At 33.4% G+C, this 24,293-nt stretch overlaps 1 protein-coding gene across 2 annotated transcripts in view; it reads right to left on the minus strand.

Moving 5' to 3' along the window:
* LOC143184491 (cholecystokinin receptor type A) overlaps positions 1-24,293 on the minus strand; it is a 49,706-nt gene that overhangs the window by 23,910 nt on the left and 1,503 nt on the right. For both annotated transcript variants that reach the window (XM_076386764.1, XM_076386765.1), the window contains exon 2: positions 7,264-7,713. In XM_076386764.1, the coding sequence (XP_076242879.1) occupies positions 7,264-7,545 (282 nt within the window). In that variant the 5' untranslated portion in view covers positions 7,546-7,713. The remainder of the gene's footprint in view (positions 1-7,263; positions 7,714-24,293) is intronic.

A 24,293-nucleotide genomic window follows, 5' to 3' on the forward strand; every position in this document is an offset into this window, starting at 1 on the left:
GGACGTTGAACATCGAAGCGCATCTAAATTGTTCAATTCGCTTTTGCGTGGATTTAAGTTATGCCAATAAATTGCAAATATAGACCGGCAAACTGTCACAATCTCTAGTGGCACAGCATGATTCTGAATTTGTCTGTGCGCTCGATATATCGATAAATATTGACACGATAATAGACGTTTACAATAATTAAAAGTAACAGATTGTGTGTATTTGCATACAGAGCGTGTCAAACGAAAATAAACATATTTGGAGCGTTCCACAGTTTAATACCTTGTAATATTACAGCAGTCAAATTATTAAGCTGAATATACTCTGTTTATTTATCGCAAATTGCACTGTTAAGTTTGTTAAAGGGTTCGTACACAGCCTATATAAATATTTATTTAATAAAGTGTTCTGTTTGCCTCGGACAAGGCATTCACGACATGATACATGTAGTTTTTTTAATAATTAATGAAAATTAATTTAGTTAATTATTTACAAAGCGATTGTCTTCATGGATTTCAATGGTCTTGTAAGGAAAAATGACCTAAGTCACGCGTTTTTATTTTCGAGATATTGGCATTTTAAGTTATCAACTACAATACTATCTTATGGACTTGTGTTTTCTTGAACCCTTGTTTCTAATTGCAAATGACAAAAGTTCTTTTAACTTTTGAAGGGTCAGAGTCACTCATATTTGGATCAACTAGCCCACCCTCTTAGAGGTATACTTTTTCTCCTTTCTGAAGCATTAAAGTCTATATTTTAGCTCACAATTCTATGGTTATAAGGCAAAATGATTTATGTCACATTCTCAGAAAATTCGAGTTAAGGTCTTAACAGACATCTTGAATACAGAATTTATATTGTTAGAAAGAAGAAAGGGCAGTAAAAAAGATTTTTCCACATAAAAATAAAGATTCAAGAAGGTACCAGTCCATAAACCAGTACTGAAATTGAAAATTTCAAACGTCAATATCTCTAAAAAAAAATATGTGATTTACAGGGTGTGGCATTATTGCCTGTAGGTTTGAAAAATTGTTCAATCCTGTGTGCAATCCTGAAGCTGTAGGGATGAAAAACTCGTCAATCATTTGTTTGTATCGAACTGAATTTACCGTTGAGTCGAAGAAATAGGGTCCTATTATTCCAGCAGATGAAATCGCACATCAAATTGTAGCTTTTTGAAAATCATTGTTGAAATCATGGCAAACAGATTTCGGTACCCCAAATTCGACAAATTTTACAGTTCACGTGACTACTGAAGAGGAAATGAGCTTCGTCAGTAAACCAAATTTTCTTACAGTTCAGTTCCTGTTCATTAGTCTTTGTCACCATAAGATTCGTAAAATTAAATTGTCGTACACAGGCTCTTTCTTGCAGAAGCTGATGAAGTTTGTAAGGTTTCATTTTGATTTCTTTCAAAATTCTTCCTGGTGATCTTGTCGTTATATTCAATGCTCGCGATGCTTTTCTTACTGACCTGGACGGATATTCAGTAAAATGTTCTTTAACACATGTGATGTTCTGCACAGTCCGAACAGGCTTCTTTCTTATCCCCCCTCTTCTTACTACTGGTGCTGCTGAAGCAGTAGCAAACAATTGTTCGATAATCCTTTTGATTTGACGGATCACCAGGAGTATCTTCTTTTCTATATTTTGTTCTCATTTTTCGCCCAACTGCGGCCACTCAACATCCATTTTCGCAATAAAATCGAATAATATCAGCGTGTTGTTCGACTGTAATAGTCGTCGTAGTGCTTTTTTAAAAAAATAAATATGTCTACATATCCCATTTCGCTTTTTACGTATTTCTAAAATCGATCGTACGTTTGATACACATGCACATACGCATATGCATGCACAAACAGCATAGTGGGTACGTTAAGCTTATCGAAATTGTCTCATAAAATACATAGACAGAAAGATTTTAAAACAAAATCAAGATCGTCATTAATAATACCACACCCTATAGGTCGTTTTATTTTATAATCACAGAATTAAGGCTTTAACTTGAATTTTTTGAAAACGTGACAGAGATTGTTTTGCTTTATAACCACAAATGTGTTTTCAGAGGACTTTATACTTCACCACTCTGTGAATAATTATACTAATTAATAGTCTACGGATTTTCATGCAATTTTATATTTTCATAAATACACTTACAGAATGAAACCTAAATAAAAGTTTGTTCTACCTTTCAAATACTATAATTGGTTCTCTATTCTTATATTTATTCTATAACATTTTACACATTTCAAATGTTCGTAAATGCATAAGTCTTCGAAGTTTACTAATTAAATATGAACGTAATAAAATCAGATCATTACGCACAGTTTGGGAACTAGTATATTTCTGCATCATGCATGCAAGCGGTAGCCACAGTGCAATATCAATTATCATTAGAATTCAGTACAAAGATAACACACGTAAGAGTCATCTGTAATATTTGATACAATAAAAAAAGTAAGGTGCTTTTGCTCGCTGCTGTTATCAAAACTGAGCGCAAGTCGAAGTATAAACACGTATACGAAATTCTCTAGAATCACGATTAAAACAGAACAACTGCTCAATTGCACCATAGTTGATTGGGCGTCATCTCGTCTAAGCGTGGGTGTTTTGCTAATGAAGGCTACATATCGTCGTACTTCTCTACGTCCACGTAGACTTTTATATATGCATGACCCACTCAGAAGCGATAGTGGATACAAAGAATGGAAAAGTCTCACAAACAGGGTGAAACAACGTTTCTGCAGAAATGGAAGACAAAACCGATGGTGCGCTTTTGTACATTGCAGCAACTGTGCGCGGTTTAATTCGTCGAAATTTAGCGTTTGCCTTTGAACAGTTCATCTGCCTTGTAATTCAAATGTTTGGAAATAGAAACTGATTCGAAATCTGGGAAATTTATTTTAATGATATTTACTTCAATTGTTCGAAACTTGAATACAATTCGAGTCGTTTTATCTCCCTGTATCCTCGTTAAACGCACAGGTTTCCCATTGGAATTAATCAGTAAATTTTGGGCTTGGAACCTATAAGAGGTGATTGTTGATTTAAGATACTGAATCGTCAGCAGAATGAAATTGGAATACCAGTGGTACGTGTTTGTTATGTTAATGGGTACTATATACAGTACAGCCACAGGTTCCATACACTGTAAGTACATTTTACTGTAACCAAAGCTACTTAATGATCCTATATGCATGTATCTTGTGAGAGGTCGTAAATTGCACGCTGTGATCCATATTTAATGATTGTTGACTTTCCGTAAAATAATAAGTACACTTTAATAGTTTTCACTTAATATTTCGTTAATGACCCGACCATGTAAGCAACGCTATGCATTTACCCATTGTTCCTTTAATACTCATTGTTATCTTGGTATTTGTTCTCGTAAAGTGTTTTGCCGTTTTATGGTCTAATAAAACAGATTTTATGTGTTCCATTTAAGGTGATGTTTCGTTTAAAATTAAAAGATAATCTACTATGAGTACTTAAGACTTTAATAAGAAAAGTATTTCAATTTGAAATCTTGATTTTAGTTAAAATGTTGTTTGCCTTTCGAGCGCTGCCTTTCTTATTCTTTTGGAAAACCATTTTTGAATTGTGAAAAAACCTGACTGTAACTACTGACTTTTCCATTTCACAGTGAATTTTCGTTGAAAAGAAAAACTATTTCCTACATACTCCATCCATTCCTTGTAACCACAGGAAATTTCATTGAATTTAAAATTGTTGACTTAGGAAACTTTTAATTTAATTTAAGATTAGAGTTTTTTTTAGAATTTACCATTCCAAATTTCTTCGCTGTTCTTAAGATATTCTTTACATTTTACCCAAAAATTGAAACTACTGAAAGACCTTAAACAATTAAAATGCAAGTGTTTCAACGAAAATGACGTGTACAGGGAAAAAGAAATGTAAGAAATTTAATTACAGAGTACTGCTACATTTTATGGCACCACAAAAGGGCCAAGAAAAACATTGCAATTCGTTAAAATTGTAATGTATACAGCCCGTAATAGAATAATATTTACATATCTACAAAGTGAAACAGTACGTTAACAAATAGTTCATTATTCAAGAAATAAATAGTTTTTTCGAAAATTGTACATAATAACGCGCACGATTGTGTAGATTGCAATTAGTTAAATTAGAATTCCCTCTGATTTAATGGTAAAAAGCAAGATTGGTTGCAATAAGGATACAAAGTACATCGCAGCAGCGAAACCAATTTCTTCTTCTTCTTTAGAAATGTTTACAAGCGAAAATTCGTTGGAGTTGATTGCAGCTCATCTTACTGTTATTGGAGCCAAACAGAAAATGCATCTTCAAGGGAATAGGTGTATTCAATATACTCAAATAAAATATAAGAAACATTTGAAAAGTAGAACTCAGGATATGATACCGAGAAATACTGCAATTTTTCTTGAGAATTGGAAACGAATTCAAGAAAATTCGAATTCATAATATATTCAACCAGTTACGAACTTCAAACCTTACCAGAGTGATAATTTATGAAACTGGAAATATAGAATAAAGGGAACATCACTGGCAAACGAATCACTCTTACAAATTTGCGACATCTATTGTAAAATATCCTTTGCAATGTCCATTACTCATTAATTAATAGTAAATAGCGTATTTTCTTGGAATGTTATTGATTTATTTTCATAAAAAATATTGAGCTGTATTCACACTTCACAACTTCCGTGATGTTTGTTATTTCTGTATAGACTGCGGATGTTTATGCAAATTTATGTTTTCATAAACACAATTAGAAACGTGATATCTAGATAAAGATTTAATTTGTTCTCAAAATATTAGTAACTGTATTTAGCTTTTGATATTTTGTACATTTTTGCACATTGTGTAGATTTTGTAGTTTTTTGAATAGTGAAATTTGTCATAAATGCATAAAGATCCGCAGTCTATAAATAAAGTTTATGTATATTATTCAGTAGCGACATGAACCGCAGCATTTTACAGATTCTAATATAAGAAGATAATAATTCCCAAGGATTTTCGAGTTTGTACATTTCCTACATTCCGCGAATAAACATCGGAAAGGCGTGCCAGCCATTTATCCACTGTTTAATTAAAATTGTTTAAACGAAGTGAGAGCAAGAGTCTTATAAGCACCTTTATGACCTCGTTCTTTAATGATATAATTTTCATTACAATTCCTTTAATTTTATTAGACAAAGCTGCGTATACAAACTGACGGAAAAAGACTTCAGCATGGGGCTTCAATATCCTTCAAAAATTGTTACAACGTTCCCAACATGTAAAACTAATCGAGAAACGCGATTAACAAGCGTTAAATTACAAAGACGTTTATTTAAAGTTATTGCAGAAGTAAATGAAACAAGGCATCCATGTGTGTTTGTAGCATATGACTAAAAAATTACAGGAGAGGGAGAATGCTCGAGCTACGAGGAATAATAATGAAGAAGAAGGGCGAGCGTCGTTGTAGTGGGTGTCTCCTGCTAAATTTTGCATGACTTACGTAACCTTTGCGTCCACTGCATCCTATGATGGCAAAATTGATGGCTCTAGAAGACATTTTCGATGGGATATGCCTTTGAATGAATCTTATGTAGAAGGTTACAAAAGTGAGTCAAGAAAGGTCATAGTGGCAATTGACATAGGGTCTTCAAAGGTCTCCCTAAATAACATGATTCAGAAGATAAAACAGACAAGAGGTCTGGGTTAGGTCTATTAAAAATAAGTAGTTAAAGGAATCAGATTGAAAGTTTGAGTGTATCTCAGAAACTTTAGGAAAGTATTTAATTTACTTGGTTCTGGTGGTAAATACACAGAAAAATTTTAATTGATCGAGATCAGGAAATCTCCGGGTACATAGGAATATTCTCAAACTTGAATAACTTATCGATAGCTTCAGGTAACGAATTCCTAAAGACTTTGCCCCTTGAACGCGATACTTTCCCAGAATATTAAATATCGAAGTTAATATCTTAAACGCGCTACCTAAGCAGAGAGGATACTAAAGCACTTTCAAGGTATGAATTAGAATGGTGGACTTCGTTATGCCGTTCAACACTTTCCTCTGCCATTTATTTTCGTGCTGAACGGGGAAGGAAACATGGCGGAAGTCCGAATTGCGTGAAGCATCTTGCATACGGCTACGGCGGATATTTTCCATAGTTGAACGAGAAAAATGACAACGTAAAAATGACAGATGGGCAATACCAAAGAGGACCGCGAAGTATACGGCGTAGAAGTTCAACGAAGCGTTATATCTTACGGTACATTGTTGCTTTAAGTACATAAATTTGGGACGAATATGGTGGTGGGAAAAACTAGTGAAATCCAAGTACACCTGCCTACGAGAAAAAGAGGAGAATGAGAAGTCTAACTGTTAGTCTATTATGTATGCGCCTGCTGGAAAATTGAGAACACGGGGTGATATTATGCCCATATACGTGTAATTTTTGAAAACTTTGCGAATTTGAATATTGGAAAATTTGAAAGTTTAAATTGGTAATTCTGCAGTCTAGTGACTTTTAATGGAAGTTTTGTTTTATTCTTAAAAGAAAAATAAAATGAAAATAAAAACTAAAATAAAATAAAATGAAATTATAAAATAAAATGAAGTAATAACACTGACTGGTGAGATTTTCGCTGCGTGATATCAGTGGGTGGTGTGTGGGTGGTTATGGAATGCGCCTAATACCGAAATGAAATATAAAAAAAGCTTTTAAAATAAAAGTCAAAGTCAAACAGACGAAATTGGAAAAGTCAGTAAACTATAAAGTTACCTTTGAAATTTTTGTATTCTTGAAGATCTGAAGACTAGAAAGTTGAAGTAGATTATTTAAAATTTGAATATTCAAAACAAGTTACGAAAATCTGTCAGTATTCCTTTGGTTTACAATATCTATTCTACCTAATTAACTTGTATAATTTTCAATCATTTGATTTAAGTATTTCAAGGATTCTACTAACATGACCTTCTACAAATCCTTAAGCTATGTCTACACTGAGGCAATAACGAGGAACATTTTGTCGCTTCTTGTGCTTATAACGTATAGCTAAAAAAACTGTTTTCGGCCATATGTGCATTTGAATTTTTCATTGTTTCTCTGTTCAGAACTTATCCTCCAAAAGCGCCATATGTTTTTCTTATTTTTTACGTAAGGGACGACAAAACGTTCCTTGTTGTTGCTTCATTTAAGACAGCTTTATACTGTCTAAGAAAAGGAGAGTAATTAAAATCAATAAATTTACAAATGTCGATGAGATCGTTCACATACCAGGTTTAACAGGTAGACGTTGGTAACAGTCCTCATCCTTTTGTTACGCGCCAACGTGATCAACACCAACGAATTTCCAACCACGGAAAGTAGAAATATAGTTCCATATAATGGTACGATCAACCTTTCCAAAAGATTGGTATGTCCAACCTGCGCGACTGTTGGCAAGGTGGCATTGATGATGACAGAAGTCATGGTTGACAGTTGAGGCACGTTGCTCGCCAATGATTGCTCCATGTCAGGGTTACCAAGTTGGTCTATGCGCGCTGCGTTATCGGGCATATTGCAAATCCACACACGACAATCTGACGTTACATCTTGGTGTCATTTGCGTGTCAATCCACGTATTCATTTCAGTAACTAGATACGAAATTACTGATACTGTGTCACTGCGCTTGTAACGGTTTCCCCTGCATTTTCCATCTAAGTTACAAAAGCCTCTTGCCATGTCTGAAAATGGACAACGATAAATTAGTGCAGAACGAAGCACGATTAAAACGATTGTGCAAATATGCAGGGTTAGATATCAAAAACAGGTGGCCTGAAAGAGAAGTGTCAAACAAAATTTGCTTGGTTTTGAGGGGCACATAATCTGGCGTTAATCATTTATTTTTATAGATGTAGGAGAGGAAGAAATATGAAGGTCAACCACGTTTTCTTAAATGAAACGACATAGTTTTTGATTTACATTGTGGTAGAGCTTTTCAAAATAATACAATGATTTATAGCTGAAGGTCATTCAAGATTGTTCAGGATTAATTATGCTGAAAAATAACGTACTTCAAGAAATTCAACTTAACTAATTTACTTACTTGCATACTTACTAGTATAGCAAGTGTTCAAAGTTCTACAGGGAACGTTGCATGATGGATTTCATGAAGGTTAATTGCAATGCAAGCTAGACTCATATGCTCCTTCATGTTTCCTCTAGCTGTTGATATGTATACCATGTATGTGTTTCAATGTTTACTTACGTCCAATGACACAGCTGAGTGATTGTAAGAGCTGTATACCTATCAATAGACAGAGGAGATATGAAAGTATTGATTCGGTTTCTTGAAGTAGTTTATTTTCTATCGTATTTGACCTTGAACCACCTTGAATCACGTTTAACCATAGGTCATTTTCTTTGAAATGTTGTATTAGAACGAATATAAAAACCATATTCTTGCATTTAAAAGAACGTGATTGATCTTCATATCTTTTACGTTTTCGCCTATAAAAAAAATTATTGACACCAGATTATGTTTCCCTCGAAACCAAGCATATTTGGTCCGACACTTTTTCTTCTATTGTGAAAAGTAAGCGAGTTAGTCAGGTGACCTGCTTTAGATGCCCCACCCCGTAGAATTGTAAGGTTCCCTACACAATTGAATGTAGGAAATGTATAATTTCGCAAAAGTAAAATCTCCTACTGGTTCAATGGCTAAACACAGCTACAAACGCTCAGTCAGAAATCCTTTCATTTGCATTTTTGCTTTGCTAAAAAGGAATCGGCTGAAATCCACAATCCAACTACGGTGAGCTTGGTACGCTTTAGCTTCAGGTAATCGCGGTTTTAAATGGACCTACTTAGGCAGTGAGGCGTATTTGCGAGTACGCGTTGCTGGCGTAAACAATCTCACCCTAGGTTTGGGATAAACGATTAACTGAATGGCAACGACAAACCACAGTTACCGCGGATTGAATTGTACGGTACAAATAATGAATCACGAAATTAGATAAATCTTCCGCTGTACAGACTAGTATTTTTTAGACAAATTTACCAATTTCAGCGACTTGTTTCCCTATTCTAATAAATCGCGAATTTAAATCCCTGAAGTACTTAATTACGCGTGCCCACAAGATAAATACTTCGTTCTAGTTCATATGAAAATATTTGTGTAATGTAATGCGAAATTATGCTGAATAGTGTTTTAAAAGCATCTTCCGCTGAATGAAGGGATAATTGATGCAACATCGTTTGCATTAACGAAATCTGCTCAATAGCTCGAATATCGAACGCCCAAGTTGTTACATGCTTGCAATTGTATCGACATAATTTTACGATGTGACAAGTGTTTCATAAATAGCTTTTTATAGTGCATAATCTGCGTTTTGTATTTTAAAGGTTACATTTATCACAGTACGTCAACGAGGGAAATATATGGTTCGTCACGCTATATCGTCACTGCATGTAAATTCCGAGTTTCAACCAGTGGATGCGCACACTTGCACCAGTTTCTCTGGAAATATTATGCGTAAAAACTGAGGCTGTTACTGGTTGGCTAGTCTTTGCTTCGAGAATCGTTTCAAATTTATTACAATAGTTTTTCCTCGGTGTTCCATTGATAACATTTTAAAGTTATCGAAGAACGGCTGGGAAACTTTGTCCTACAGAAAACTGGGGACAAACTTTAAAAATGAAGCAGCTGAGCTTTTTATAAGAATCACAGATTTTGTTAGTTCTCATTTCTACTTTCACAAAACTAGAAAATTTCTTTTTCTTCGTTGTCGTAATTGCAGAGATAGGAAAGTAGTTAAAGTTCAATCTCTCTTCCCTAATTTCGCTCGAGTAAAAGCAATTACTGGAGAAATGATGGATAGGGTAGATATAGCTAGGATCTGAAGGAATATAAAAGAAACTATATCCATTCCGCCATTGATTCGGCTTTTTTATCGGGCTCCACAGTTCGATGAGACGACTTCTGGGGCATTTCTTTTGAGATTAAATTCAGCTTCTTATACCACAATATTGTCGCGAGAGAAATACAGTGTAATTTAATATCCCCCCTCCTAAGAAGATTTTAACCGTTGACTTCTTCGCTGGATGCAACTGCGTGGATAGTTCGTGACGTCAAGTAAGATTTAATCCTAAACAGCAGCGCTGTTTGTCCCGCTATAAAAGCGTTCGTACTCGAACGTCGTTAAAGCACAACTGTGCCCGATGGCACTGCACCGCCACGCAAAAACCGACCACTGAGGATCGTCGTGAAAACTGTGATTTATTTCAGACAGGTGACAAAAATGTGACTTTTTTCTGAACATTTTAAATCTATATTGTAAACTATCACTTATACAGAGTGCTTGATAACAGTTGGCAGAAATTTGAACTCTTTTAGTACCGAACCCTTAACCACATGTATAGTGAAAATTGCCAAGCGAATATTTATTTAGTTTTCATGCATAAAAATATTTTTAGTCGTCACAAATATTGTTATTGTTGAACGAAATTTTTTCCATATGTTGACTAATTTTTTTTGAGTACATCTACCAAAAAGTTGTATTTTTTCTACAAATTTAGGAGTAAGAAAGATTAGAAGTTAAAAAAGTTGTAAAGGCGGAAACTACTGCGGCAGTTAAAAGTAAACTATTTTGAACAATTTGTTTCGGTAAAATCTAAGGTTTTTTCTGAAAAATCTCTAGTGGTTTCATAAAGCAAAAATTAACAATTTTTTGAGCTACTTCTTCTAAAAATTTCATAGAAAAGTACTAATTATTATAGTCGTAATAGGAACCACTGTAGCGTGAGAGCTCTTTAAAATTTTGTTGAAATCGGGTGGATGTGTAATTTATCACAGTAAATCGTCAAAAGAGAAATCATTTCATTTTCTTAAGCCATAAGGTAATAACTTCAGTTGCATGTACGAATTTGAACCAAAAAAATTTGTTATGAAATAGTAAAACTCTGAAGAAAACATGCCGAAAAAGTGTAAAAAAGTTAGCATTTTTTTAACATTATGTAAGAATTAATTATTCAATCAAATGTTTCTTACGTGCAACCCAAGAAAATAGTACTAAGGACCACTGCCCAAAATTTGAGGTAAATTGCATGAAAATTAACTTTATGGATCCGCCCAATTTGAAACCATGGTTTTGAGAAAAATTCGTTCCATGCTACATTTAATAAAACTTCTGTATTTTCGTCAGTTTCTGAATTATACTTTAATATTTTAGAGGATAATTTTTAAAAACCCAAATATTAAAACGAGATGAAAATAAGTTTTTAATATTTTTCAATCCGTCACTGTACTTTCCTTCCTTACAATAGGTACCAATGGATTGGGCTGTGGCAATTTTAGCACTATTTTCTACCATCAATAGATGGATACCTTGGCACTAAAAGGGTTAGGGAGCGATTCTATATAGCGAAATAAGACGAAAGTAAAGAGAAATGATATTGCATTGGATGTTTCGCTTCTGAGATATTAATTGCTGAAGAAATGCTAAGACCCGCTAACTGTATGTGAAATGTGTCTGACTAGAGCTCTATTGTATTATTCTATTAATATTGCTCTGTCTGATGTGGGTAATGTACGCCGAAAGTGGAATGAGTCTCGTAAACATGTGTTTCAGGTTTCAAGCGTATTTGGAGCATATCTGTAACAATTCATTATTTCGTCACTCTTCATTTTCGTCTTATTTTGGCTTGAAGAATTACTTTTCAAAATTTTTGACTGATTTAATAAAAATAGAAGAGTTCCGAAATAGAAAGAATTAAAACTAGTCATGTTACAACAAAAAAAAAGAGTTAGAGGAAAAGTGGTAAAAAATAAGTCCAAAAAATGTCTACAAAAAAGACTACATACAAAATATTAAATTCAATATTGTAATTATTCACATTGCAAAATCGTGAATGAGCCAGTACTTTTGTTTCACCGAATAAAACTTTCTGTTTATTATTTTTCTTTATTATACGCTTACTTAAAGTTCATAGCTCACGATATGTTTCAAGTTTACACTCGTTAGATACATGTTAGAAAAAAATTAAATAAAGAGCCGTATTTTTTACAGATTTGCAGGTGTTTCAAAGAAACTTAATCTGTGTCAATATTTTTCTTCGCCATCGAATCCAATCAGTATCCATTATGCACTTACGTGGTACACATATCTACGTGTGAAAGAGGTCTTATAATGTTTTGTTGCCGTCTAGGGACAGAGACTGCTTGTATAATGTTCACACACGAAGAGGAACAGGGGTTGTGTACATACAGTAGTGTCTAGTAACGTTCGTGTGCTCTCTCAAGTAAGCGAAGGGTGTTGTCAAGACGTCAATGGCGATGCTTGCAACGTTGACTCTCGACACCAAAGGTGTGCAAGTGGATTGTATCAAATTGACCGTACCCTAAGCTCTATTTTTCAAAAAAAATGTACAATAAAACAGTCTTCAGAAAAAAACTGCTAAAATGTTATTTTCAAAATAGGTTTTTAACAGACTTATCAGATTGCTAACAAACTATTTATAATAAGAAAGATATAACAATTAATTACACAGCTTAATGAATGACCATGCTACTTGAGTAATAAATAGGTACCTTAAATTTGCTCAGCAATGCACATGTAACATATTCAATAACAAATGCACCCAACAGACTCTTATCGAGGATGATCGACCATAGGTTAATAATTCATTGTATAATGTGTAATCAGATTCACGCAGTTAAATACATCTACACATGTCCTACATTGAATTAAATTTGAGTCGAAAATCCAGTTAATGCAGATCGTGCAGTAGAACTGTATTAATTTATAGACGACAAAATATATGTTTAAAATTAGTTAATTCAGAAGATTTAGTTATTTGGAGAATCCTTGGCGTGACATTTATTTATTCGTGTATCATACCTTGTATCAGCTAACAAATTTTGTGAAGCTGATTATCAAGTTGACGAAGTTCAGTGTGTCCCATCGCTAAAGTGAAAATGTTTTTAAAATCGTTATTAATTAGACTCAATTTTTTAAAACAAATCTTTCAGAATTTAATGGAACTTGTCAGGAGTCTTTTATAGGATAGGATGACACGATTTATTTTTCGAGACAAAATGAATGAAATTGCAGCTTTTTATTACTTATTATTTAATTATAAAGAAGAAAATACACACGCTACCCTTTGAGAAGCTCTCATTTTTCCTTTGAAGAACTAAAACTTAAAATGTTAAATCAATAGAATATTAAAGAATATTTAAAACGAATATTAAGTGTCTTTTAAATTTGAACAGTCATTATAATAGGTTTGCTATGACCATAATATAAAAGATTATTTAGAAAAGTATAATGATTATCTGAATCTACTTCTTCAATTGATAGATCAAGAAGTTTCTCTTTAAGAAGGAAGAGATGAAAGTAAATGATACGTTCTCGTTGGAATAAGTCAGTTTCCTTTTCAATCTTTGCGGAACTTATTAGTTCCAAAGTTACTATTACTTAAATTATCCAAATCATCACTAAGATCTTGAAATACTCTCCTTATTAGTTACAAATTTCTACAAGCAAATTACATTTTCGAAGTCTTTCATTCGGCTTTTGCAGTTTTTTACAATAAAATTCAGTTCAAAATTCATCCATTCATAATCCTGACGCAAAAGGAATTAAATACATCGTATAACAAACTGTTCCATTACAATCCTTCAATGGTTCCAAAATTTCACATGGTACAGGTCAATAAATTTACTTCTAAGAAGAATAAAATAACAGTAAATTTCATGTGAATAATGAATAGTTTAAAACACAGTCAAAAGAAAAAATTATAATAGGAAATCCTGTGTAACACGTTGTACGAAACATTTAACATTTCCGTACAGAACTCTAGACACATGAACTTTCTCACCCATATATCTGCTCCTTCATCTCTTTCTCGTATCCTACCCACATCCAGAACATCAAAATAGTATCCTTCGGCAATATTCCAAACTTTCACAGGAAGCCATTGGTTCATGATTGTTATAAAAACCAGGATGAATATTAGTTTGAATGTTAAATTGAATTTTATAAGAGTAAGAACAGTCTGTGCACAGTTTGCCTTGAATAGCAAACAGTTAGATCCATCAACTTTGCTTCTTTTAATCAGAGCAACTACTTCCTCATTTTTTTCAAAAAATTCGTATTGAGTAAAGTCATTATCAAGAATGTCAGCTGTTAAGTGGACAAGTCAAATGTCCTTTCGTTCCATGGCTGGTGCTTCTATCATGATTCTATCGCGTGTTTGTGTTTCAGGTACGCTTTCATCTCCCGCATTAAACTAACGAGGGTTTACGTAAACAAACCGTGAGATAACAAATCTAGGAGTGTGCGTCTGTGTTCCTATTTTGTGATGCTACCTTCTTTCGAGCAGATTTCAGCAAAATATTAGAGTTCGGATTAAGCTTTGCCAGTTTTCGTTATATTATAACACATACAAGGTTATTCAAGCAATCGTAACAAACAAAATTTTTGTTTGGTTAAAGCTAGAAAACAATGTTAGACGAAAAAATGAATAGTTCAATGCAAGTGCAATAGTGTACGTGCATCCTGCAGCTACTCTATTGTTTTCTAACTGAGCTTTCCTTGTTTTGCATATGTCGTGTTCTCTTGTCATTTTATGTAAACAAGTATTAGGGTAACGAGGTTGAAAAATGAAGGAACTAGGTCGCCGAGTATTTTGAAAAAATAGCTTTTATTTTATTTCAAATGTTTTTTGATTAAGTTCTAAATACCAAGCATTTGGGACAACTTTTTTTAAAGATAGTGCAGCTGCAAAATGTACATGCATAATTGCATTTGTGAAAAAAATATGATCGTGAATATGTAGTCCACCTTGAATTATGCACTTTTCCTTTTAACATTTTTTCCTAATTCAAATAAAAAAAAATATGGCTTGTTACTATTCTATGAATCACCCTGAATACGCATTTTAATTAAAAACCTACAAGGAGATCTCAAGATGAGCGTAAAAATATGAATTACTACGTATATTTTGTTCCATTTAGGTGCTTAACTTTTGTTTGATTGTGATTCTGTGATTTTGAATCACTGTACTTTAAAGTAGAATCATGTTCAAGTAGGTGGCTTTAGAAAAACAATCAGCTATACTGTCGTAAGAGTGTACGTGTGTAGTGGTATTGATAAAATGTAGCTGTAAAGTACCATGATACCACAAGACGAAATGTTCCTTATTTAGATACCAAACCCTGCGGAAATGCTTTCACACACAGCTTCGTCTTAGTGGCCGTATAAGATAAATAATTTGGATTAGACACGGAGCATGTTCCTAGGAGGTTATGTCTACCTAATTTCAGCATGCAATAGAGATTGAAGTAACGTGACGTACAGTCGCCTTCCTTGAAGTATTCATAATGAATATATTGTAACACCTGTCTCTGCCACAAGTAGAATGGAAATGGTTGTACCTACTTCTCCGTGCATTCATAAGACGCCACCAAAAATTAATGTCTATATTATAATCCCTTAACCACAGTGGTGGACAAAAATCAGATAAAAGAAGACAAGGAAACTTATAATTCGTTTATACGAATAGCAGTAACTGTTATAAGGGAGACTAGTAAACTTGCATTATAATTATTGAACAATATTGTGTATTACGCCAATTTTTTAAAATAAACCTTCCTTCAAAGTATGACACTTGTTACTTTTGTCTCTACCTCTGGGAATGAAATTAACATGCGATAATGTGAGGCAAGGACGATGATAACATCTTATTTAAGTTCAAAAATTAAATTAAGCATTAGAAAAAGTAGTCTTGAAAGATATTTATATTTATTCTGAAGGTAAAATTAAGTATAAATGTTAACATAAGTTTAACGTAGACTTTTAAAAAGTCAGTCCAAGACCTGGTTTTCTTTTACGAATGTTGGACATTCTATAAACATTAATCCCATATTTGAAAATCGCCTTTAAAAATTTAAGTCCATTTTTGTCGACTTTCTATTCCTTTTCAGGTCGCAAGGTAGTCAAAAGGGAACACTTCCATTACGTGTGAAAATTAAAAAGCTGAAAATCTTGTCAAGTCGCAAATAATGGAAGCCATTTTCATAATGGGTACACAGGGAAATAACTTGACAAGCTCATGTGAAACAGGAGAGTGAATTAAAAAATTAACGAAATACTCAAAATTATTAAATAATTTCTAATAATTATATTGAAAAACGTCAACTACGCTGATTGCATAATTCGTTTTTGTTATTTTGTAGTGTTCCGTTTCAAACTTCAAAATCGCTCGTCTGTAAAATTTGGAAATATGACTTAATAAGTTCTTACTGTGATAAATCTTTTTAAAATAACATGTCTGGCAAAACAAAGGGTGTAGAAGAAAGTCGCAGGTTACAATCGGGACAAAAGTAACAACTTATTACTTTTTTCTTTACTAGCGGTATTTCTCATACACGTGTTCTACATATCAACCTAACTTATAATCGTAACAACTGTTATATCTACCTATATGTTCAATATCCATTGAATACAATCCAAAGAGGTCAAAGGATTTTATGAAGCCAGAACAAAAAGATGCATAATTGAATCACATCCTATAAGTTTACGTTTAATATATTGTTTCAATAAAATGTTAAAATACGAAGAACCGCTTATTATCACGTGTTATCAAAAATTAAGGTGGAGGAGCGATGGAAACGACATACAAGGATGGAAGCACAAGATTATTGGTTGATTATTATTTGTTTTATATCGCTTGTTATTCCCTACTAAATATTTGATCTGATATTAAAAAAAAAAAACATATTTATTCTACGTAGAGTATTTACCCTTCCCTCACTTTGACACTTTTCCACTTCCCCACTTTCCATATTATGAATAACGGAAGCGGTCACGCTCAACTATCATCACTGATCGACAGCCACTGACTGAATTTCAAACGTAGAAATGACAGGTTCAATATTTTAATTATATCTAGTAAATAAATCATATAAATAATTACCAAATAGGTACTACTTTATACTTTGTCTTGTATTTGTTATATATTTTCTTTTTGTTGACATAAATATAAATATTTACCTAAACTATATAACAAATATATGTTGTTATTGGTTGACATGTAGTAGCTATAGTCACGTTACAACCATAGATTATTATCACCAGTCGTTTGCGACTAGTTTATAATTTCTAACATAATTTCAAAATAACAAATGTGTTTTGTTCAAAAAATTTCTCAGTCAAAAGTGTCCAAAGGTATTAAAGTAATAAATATAGTTTGAATTTGTATATGACCTCTAACTATCAAACAGTATGCGTAAATACGCAATTTTAAAATTGAAAACGATGTTAAAATATCCAAACGCATTTGTGAATACGTGTAGTGATGTAGTACTAGCCCATGTAATATCCTAACGCATACCGAAGTTGAAAAAGCATTGAGTACTATACTGCAATCGGCAAAGAAATAGATCAAAAGAAATCGATGCTCTAGAAAAAGAAAGAGAAAAGAAATAGATGCTATACAAATGTTTTTATTAAAAAAAATCAGCAATTTGACGGTACCTAAAGATGTTTGATTTATTTGTTATATTGCATTTCCCTATGAAATTGTTTTACGTATTGTTTTACGTAAGAAACAATCAACATTTGGAAATTGTTCAATGTCTAGGCAATTTGTAACATTTGATTCTTTCAGACCGATTATCCGAAAACTCGATCATCTAAATGGATTTATCGCTCAATTAGTTCAAATAATAATCGACTGTGGTTCTACGTGGTTAACACATTGTAGACGAGGTATATAAATAATTTAAATGCATGTTCCCGGGGATTTACACCCTTTTAACCTACTTTCTACACTGTATACTTTAAAAATTCATAGAACATTTTCTATTTATTTTTATGAGGCAAAAATTTTAGGGAATACTTATCAAGGCTCCTAGTAATGCTAGAGAGAGAAGTGTATAGTGTATGCACGTGAGAGAAATGAATAGTGCGTGAAAACAAAACGCAAAGTTGCGTCGCCTGATCTTCACGATTACATAATTTAGACGCAAATTTGTGATACCCATCCACAATGTGTTAAAATGACATCGAACATTTATATAGTGATTGCAGGCATGACCGTGAATATTCATTTTCGTAGTTGGTCGATGACGATCGATGAGTCGGTAGTCAGAGAGAATAAATGTAAAAAAGTGCATTTCATGATTTTCCCGATGCAGTGGCAATTCAAGTTCTTGAAATTTCTGTGTAGGAACAGTATTTTAAACAGTTATCGAAAATTCTACCTTTTCTTGTCGCACGTGGACGTCTCTGATTTTTTATTTCGATGTAATACCCCGTATTTGAATTATTACCAACCAATCTTTTTGAAGCATCCTACCTAACTGGAGGACTGAAGCTGTCAAATCGATGAAATTCTTCAAAAAGGTAATTCTTAAATACGAATAAATTCTTTTTGTTAGTTTAGTGGTTTTTCACATAAATGAATCACTGAATATTGTTTATTTTAATTAATTTTAAGTGTAGGAAGTTTCTGTTCAAATTTTTCGGTTCGTGATATCGTTTTCATTTTACACATTCACTGTTATGTATGTGTCTGTCCATAGAGCGGTATTTCGCACGATCAATCGTAATTGCCATAGCGTAGTTTTCTGATACATTTTTCGCACAAAAAATATTTTCTGGTTCACAATTCCACTTTTTAATTTCACCACTGATAACCTCTGACAAAAGAATTCGACGGAATGTGTACTAAATCGTACCAAATGGGAATCCAAGCTTGGAATCATACGTGTCCAATCAGGATAGCAATTAAGTCTTTCAATAATTTGCATCACTATTTCTGTCTACAAAATTAAACAATTGAAAGCTACATGTTCTCGCTTTACTAAAATAGCATATGGACTATTTTTGTATCTCTGCTCAAAGTGTTCGATGAAGTGTCAGTCATTTCAGCTCTCTCATAAAAATAGTCCAACAGAATGGCAGGCAAACGAAAGCTTATCGACACTTAGCTTATGGAACCACACGTATAGTCAATCAATCAAACTCGTCGACCACTTGCAATATTTATTCATCACGATACAATTGTAATCACATCACCACATCGTACATTAGGCAAAGTGTATCTCAAGGAAAGAAATGAATTTATAGTACCTACTTCGAATATAAAGCCTGTAGTGAAAACAGACTCGGCTACAGTGCTCGATAAAATTCGTGTCACGCATGCAAACGAGCCATTTCCAGCTTAACCAATCGTTCCTTGGTTTTTGCATTTCGCTGGGGCATAAAACTCTAGGATACGTCAATTATTTCGGGATTAATAAACATCAAGTTTAATTCTGTAATGACAATCATTATTATTTGAAAATACGTAATGTTATCACTATTAAGGGAGTACGATTAGATATGTCAAGGCAGTGACATTACTGACAAAATTAGGCAAAAACATGAGTTTACGAGAGTCGAGTTTTCGTTCTTACGCGAGAAAATTTTGAGCTGGGAAAGGGTTCATTTGAAAGAAAAGAATTCAATGCTGTAGCAATTGCTGGTGTAGCAATATATGTAATGGAGGGGGAAATTTTCTAACTCGTATTTCCAGTTTGGAACCATGCCTTCCATATACAGCCACGGGTCTGTAGGTAACACTATTCCTATAACGAAAACTGTAACAGTAGATACCAATCTGTTAATCTCGAAAAGTCATGTGGCTACCGTACCCCTTGTTTAGACCAGCGATTGATCAATAGATCTTTCTGGCTTTGTTGAATTTTGCACGTGGTGTGCCGACTAGGGTTTAGCTCGAAGGACCAGAGATACCGATGAATTCTAAGTTGTATCTAATCTTTATTTTGATAAATCTTACTTTATACAGAAATGAGTTTAGAGGGCGGAGGAAATATTTACAAATAGGAACCCTCGTTACTCCTTCGAGGGAGGCCTCTCTGGTTATGCCCAGAAACTCCCACCACAGACATGGGAGGGAAGCCTTTGTCGATAGCGTGTGGGGGTAGTGGCTAGGCTTCGTAGGGTGACATCACCCTGGAAAGGTCCAAGGGACGACGGACCCCGAGGGTAGGGCGCTAACGAAAGACGCTCGGGTTTGAGGTTTAGTGTTATGCCGTGAAGAAGGAAGGATGAGATTCTCTCGAGAATGAAACCTTCTTCTTCTTTATAACACGAAGTTTTATTTGAAATAGGCTTTTTAACGGAATACAAGAGAATTGTTCCACAAGGATGACACGTCTTAACACTACTGCTCTTGATTTGGAAGTGAACCCTCTGCTCGACGAGAAGGTTCCTTATATATTGCTTTTGTGTACAGGGGTTTAGACTTTATTCTTAGATGTGTCACTGGACACGTAAACTTAGCTATCGATTCCAAACATCCAAACTCTATTGCTATCGACTCCAAACATTAGAGTCATCGTTTGGCAAAAGGTGAAGATAATGTTGAGTTAGTCTTTCGTGAGTCAGGCTTATCGCGAGGGGTGATGCCGCGTAACATTACGATAAGTCAATTGCTATTGAGCAGAGACTCGGGACCCCAAAGTGCAAGTGTTCGTCAGAATTGTAAAACCATGAAGCAACTTCTAGGGTCCTTAATCCACAATGCAAATTAACAAATAATTACCAATAAACTAATAGTGTATTTCCTCAAAAATAGCAGGCCCAATTCGTCCGTATCGTAAACCTAGTCTACCAGATGTCACACAATTATGATCGTCTTAACACCCCTTTAAAAGCTGTTGGTATGAATATGAAAAAATAACAGACAATACACGAAGAATTTTTAAAGTGATGGTATTTGACTTTTTTCATATTTTCTTATGTATGTCTTCAAAATCACTTTTAACTGTGCTGTGCAAGATTCTGCCATTTTTTTTTGTTGATTTAGAAGAAGCAAAAACACAAGCACTTTTTGATTTAATGTAATAAAAACATTTGCAGACAGAACACTCAGACAAAAAGTAATATACCTACGTGAAAATGAAATAATATACGATGTCATAGGTTTAAACCAGGATTTACTAGAATTCTAAAATGTATGTTGTATAGATATACCAAATTCTGACCATTAGTTGCTATACACGTACAGGTCAAGTTAATGAATGCGTATACTGTTCAGTTACATTATTATCCCGATTTAATGCTAAATACGTATCCATTTCCTACCGCATATTATTCGCTGTTGTGTGAACATCCTGTTACACCTTGTATTCCAATACACTCTATAAAATAAACTCTAAGAGAGCAAGATCTGGAGAATGAACCGACCAATTTATTACACTACATATACTCAAGAGCATAGAAGCTAGTAATGGCATTTTGACTTCTGTGAATTCAAGTACTGTACAGAGCTGATAAGGTTGCATTTGGAAAAAATGTAGATTCATATGGTTAGAAGAGATAGAATCGCCTGCTTTCACATGCATTTTCAGATGTGGTGTATTCTTGGCCAAACTAATCATAACTACTAATTGAATCGATGTATCCCCTATATGTATACGGAAAATTACTATTATGTTAAAATGTCTCTCGGGTGCAACCTTACCAGCTTAGCATAGTGCGTCGAGTTCAAAGTTATGATATCGTGTTTCGTTTATCATACAAAATTGCTTTTCTTCTGAAAGTTTTTATTATCGTATTGTTCCATTACATGAGAAGCGCCTGGGTACTTCTTAACTTTAGAAACCTTAGGCGACTTAGAAATCTTTAAAAAAAAAAAAAAAGAAAAAAAATCACCTGGAAGGCCTTCCTACATCATATTATAAACAATAAAAGAGTTTTTATTCGTTTATTGGTTACAAACATAATTGAGTTGGTCAAGAAAGCACGTGCCTGTTTTGAGTCATACCATTGACCTATTCTACTGAGATTCTTGTGCTTAACTTATCTTATTAACATCACTATGCTTGCCTTGAGTAATGTAAGCCAGAAGTAGAATAAGTCGCAAGTTAGACACATTTCAAACAATTCTATGATAATGAATAACTCTGATACGAAGTCTGAAACACATTTTTATTTTTTATTTTCGTTTCATCTCGTCATGTAGAATCACTCCTTGAAATTTCTGATACCTGTCGTGTAATACCTGTGTACGATGTAATAATTTGGAGACTTACTGGTTTTAAAGAATTAACAATTTTTCTTTAATTGTTTATTACTAATGCTGATGCTCGTATTGGCGATATTAGTTTGACTTAGATAATAATATATTCAGGAAGTTGCGATATTTCACGGGAAACTTGCAACAAAACTATGGTACAATTAACTGTGAAACCAATCTTGACTGATATTCACTAAACCAAAAATTATGCAGTATATACATTGTATCTCACAACTACAAAATCTGCTTCAAATATTTAAACCATATGCTAGGTTCACTGGATTTGAATAAAAGGTGTCGCAAGTTTGAATTGTCAAAATATTATGTAATATCTAACCTAATCTAATTTTAATTGTAAGATATAAGAATGAAAAATTTTGGAGATTTCAGAGGTTTTATAGTTAAACGTAGTATATGTTGAAATAATGACATAAATCAGACTCGAGCTACCTCCAGTGAAACACGTAACATGCCTTTACAGAAAGAGAAATTACTACTTAACGTCATCCTCAACATTTTACAATTTACGTAAGACGTCTCTACCACTACCACCACTACAATTGAAATATTGCTGTAAAGTGACACTATCTCATGCAGCCGCTGAAAAAAGTCTGAGGAAAATGTTCTTCGATACCGGGTGAGAATTTATACTGAACTTGAATCATACTCGAATACCATATAAATCAGCGTACAAACACTGTATAAAGCAACGTCTGTTTGCTTTAATGCTTACATTTCAAATCTCTAAAGGCTCATGGTCAAACCTACAATATTTACTTTTCCCTAGCTAAAATTAGAAAAACATTGTAAGACAAATTACGACTAAATTAAGTGTTCCAAACAGGACTATCTTCCTATAAATTATAGGCTATAACATCTTTTCTGCATTTGCATGTTTGCTCTCAGTGAATGTTTCGCATGGCTTTATATGAATAATAAAAATGCAATTTCTCTTTCAATAGGTGCTGCCTTTAGAACCATATCGATTTCTGCCTGACACGTTTTGATTGGTCTAATAATTTAAGTGCCACTGCAATCAATGTCTAGTGTGTTAAGCTCGTTATTTGCACTAAATCACGAATTTATAACAGATAAATACTATACACAACCTAGCATGTATAATCATTTCGCCTTTGGCGAGCAAAGGGGGAAAGATTTATGGGAAAAACAGCAGTGAAAAAATCTGAAATATGGTTGAAAACGATGAACATAGCAGGTAGTGAAGTTTGTCCGAGATTCTCTTGATTTTTTGCAACAGCGACGCAATAATTAGCCATGAACGATGTTACCTCGTTGCGCATCTGAGTTTGACTTTAATTTAATTTTATTGGTAGAAAATTCAACTGGTCGCGTAAAACTGGGCTATTTAAAACTCGGTAACATTCGAAATAAATTACATGCATTGTAAAAGTTAATAAAAAATTTTCAATCTGTTAACCATAATTAATTCAGTTTAAATCGTGGGCGATGTAAAAGTTATAATACTTGCTATAAAATGATGCATTAAATTTTAAAATATTCCACGTAGGAATTTTATTAACATCAAACTTCTGTTTTTGCACAATTTCACAACTGATTTCTTTGTCACCATAAATGCATTACTTTTGAATATATTGCCAGAGTTATTGCAACTGACGTGATTTTATAGAGTATGTAGGATGCCTCACAGGTTTTTCGCAAACTTTATCACTATGTATATTGTACCACTAAAGTATTCTCGAATTCTGAAGTTGCCATTAAAAAATGTTATCACATAGTTTCGAACAAAATAAGTTTGATATTACTTATTTTATGAAAGACAAAATAAGTGTAATATTACTTATATTATTAACCCCTGAAAATTATATGATTAGAAAGCTTGTGTTTTCCAAATTAAATGATTCATAAATATTCTACTATCAATGAAGAATTATTTAAAAGAACATTCTCGAATAGGACTTTCTCAAATATAATATATATTTAAAAATGACGTAAGAAAAAATGGGAATCCATATGTCACATGAATATTTAAATATTACATGAACATAGAGTACTAGCAAAATTTGACGAGAGTACGAAAATCAAAAACCTTATAGTTTATCACAATAATACTTTTGACTGACAAACGCAGAACCAAGCGATATTAGATTTCTTTGACATTCATACTTGGAATATGCCACGAGTAAACTCATATCGACAGAATGAAAAGAAATATTCGATGTTTTCTTTCATAAGCGATTTCAAATCACAGTTA

This window comes from Calliopsis andreniformis, chromosome 10 (assembly GCF_051401765.1).
Source record: "Calliopsis andreniformis isolate RMS-2024a chromosome 10, iyCalAndr_principal, whole genome shotgun sequence".
Classification (NCBI taxonomy): Eukaryota; Metazoa; Arthropoda; class Insecta; order Hymenoptera; family Andrenidae; genus Calliopsis; species Calliopsis andreniformis.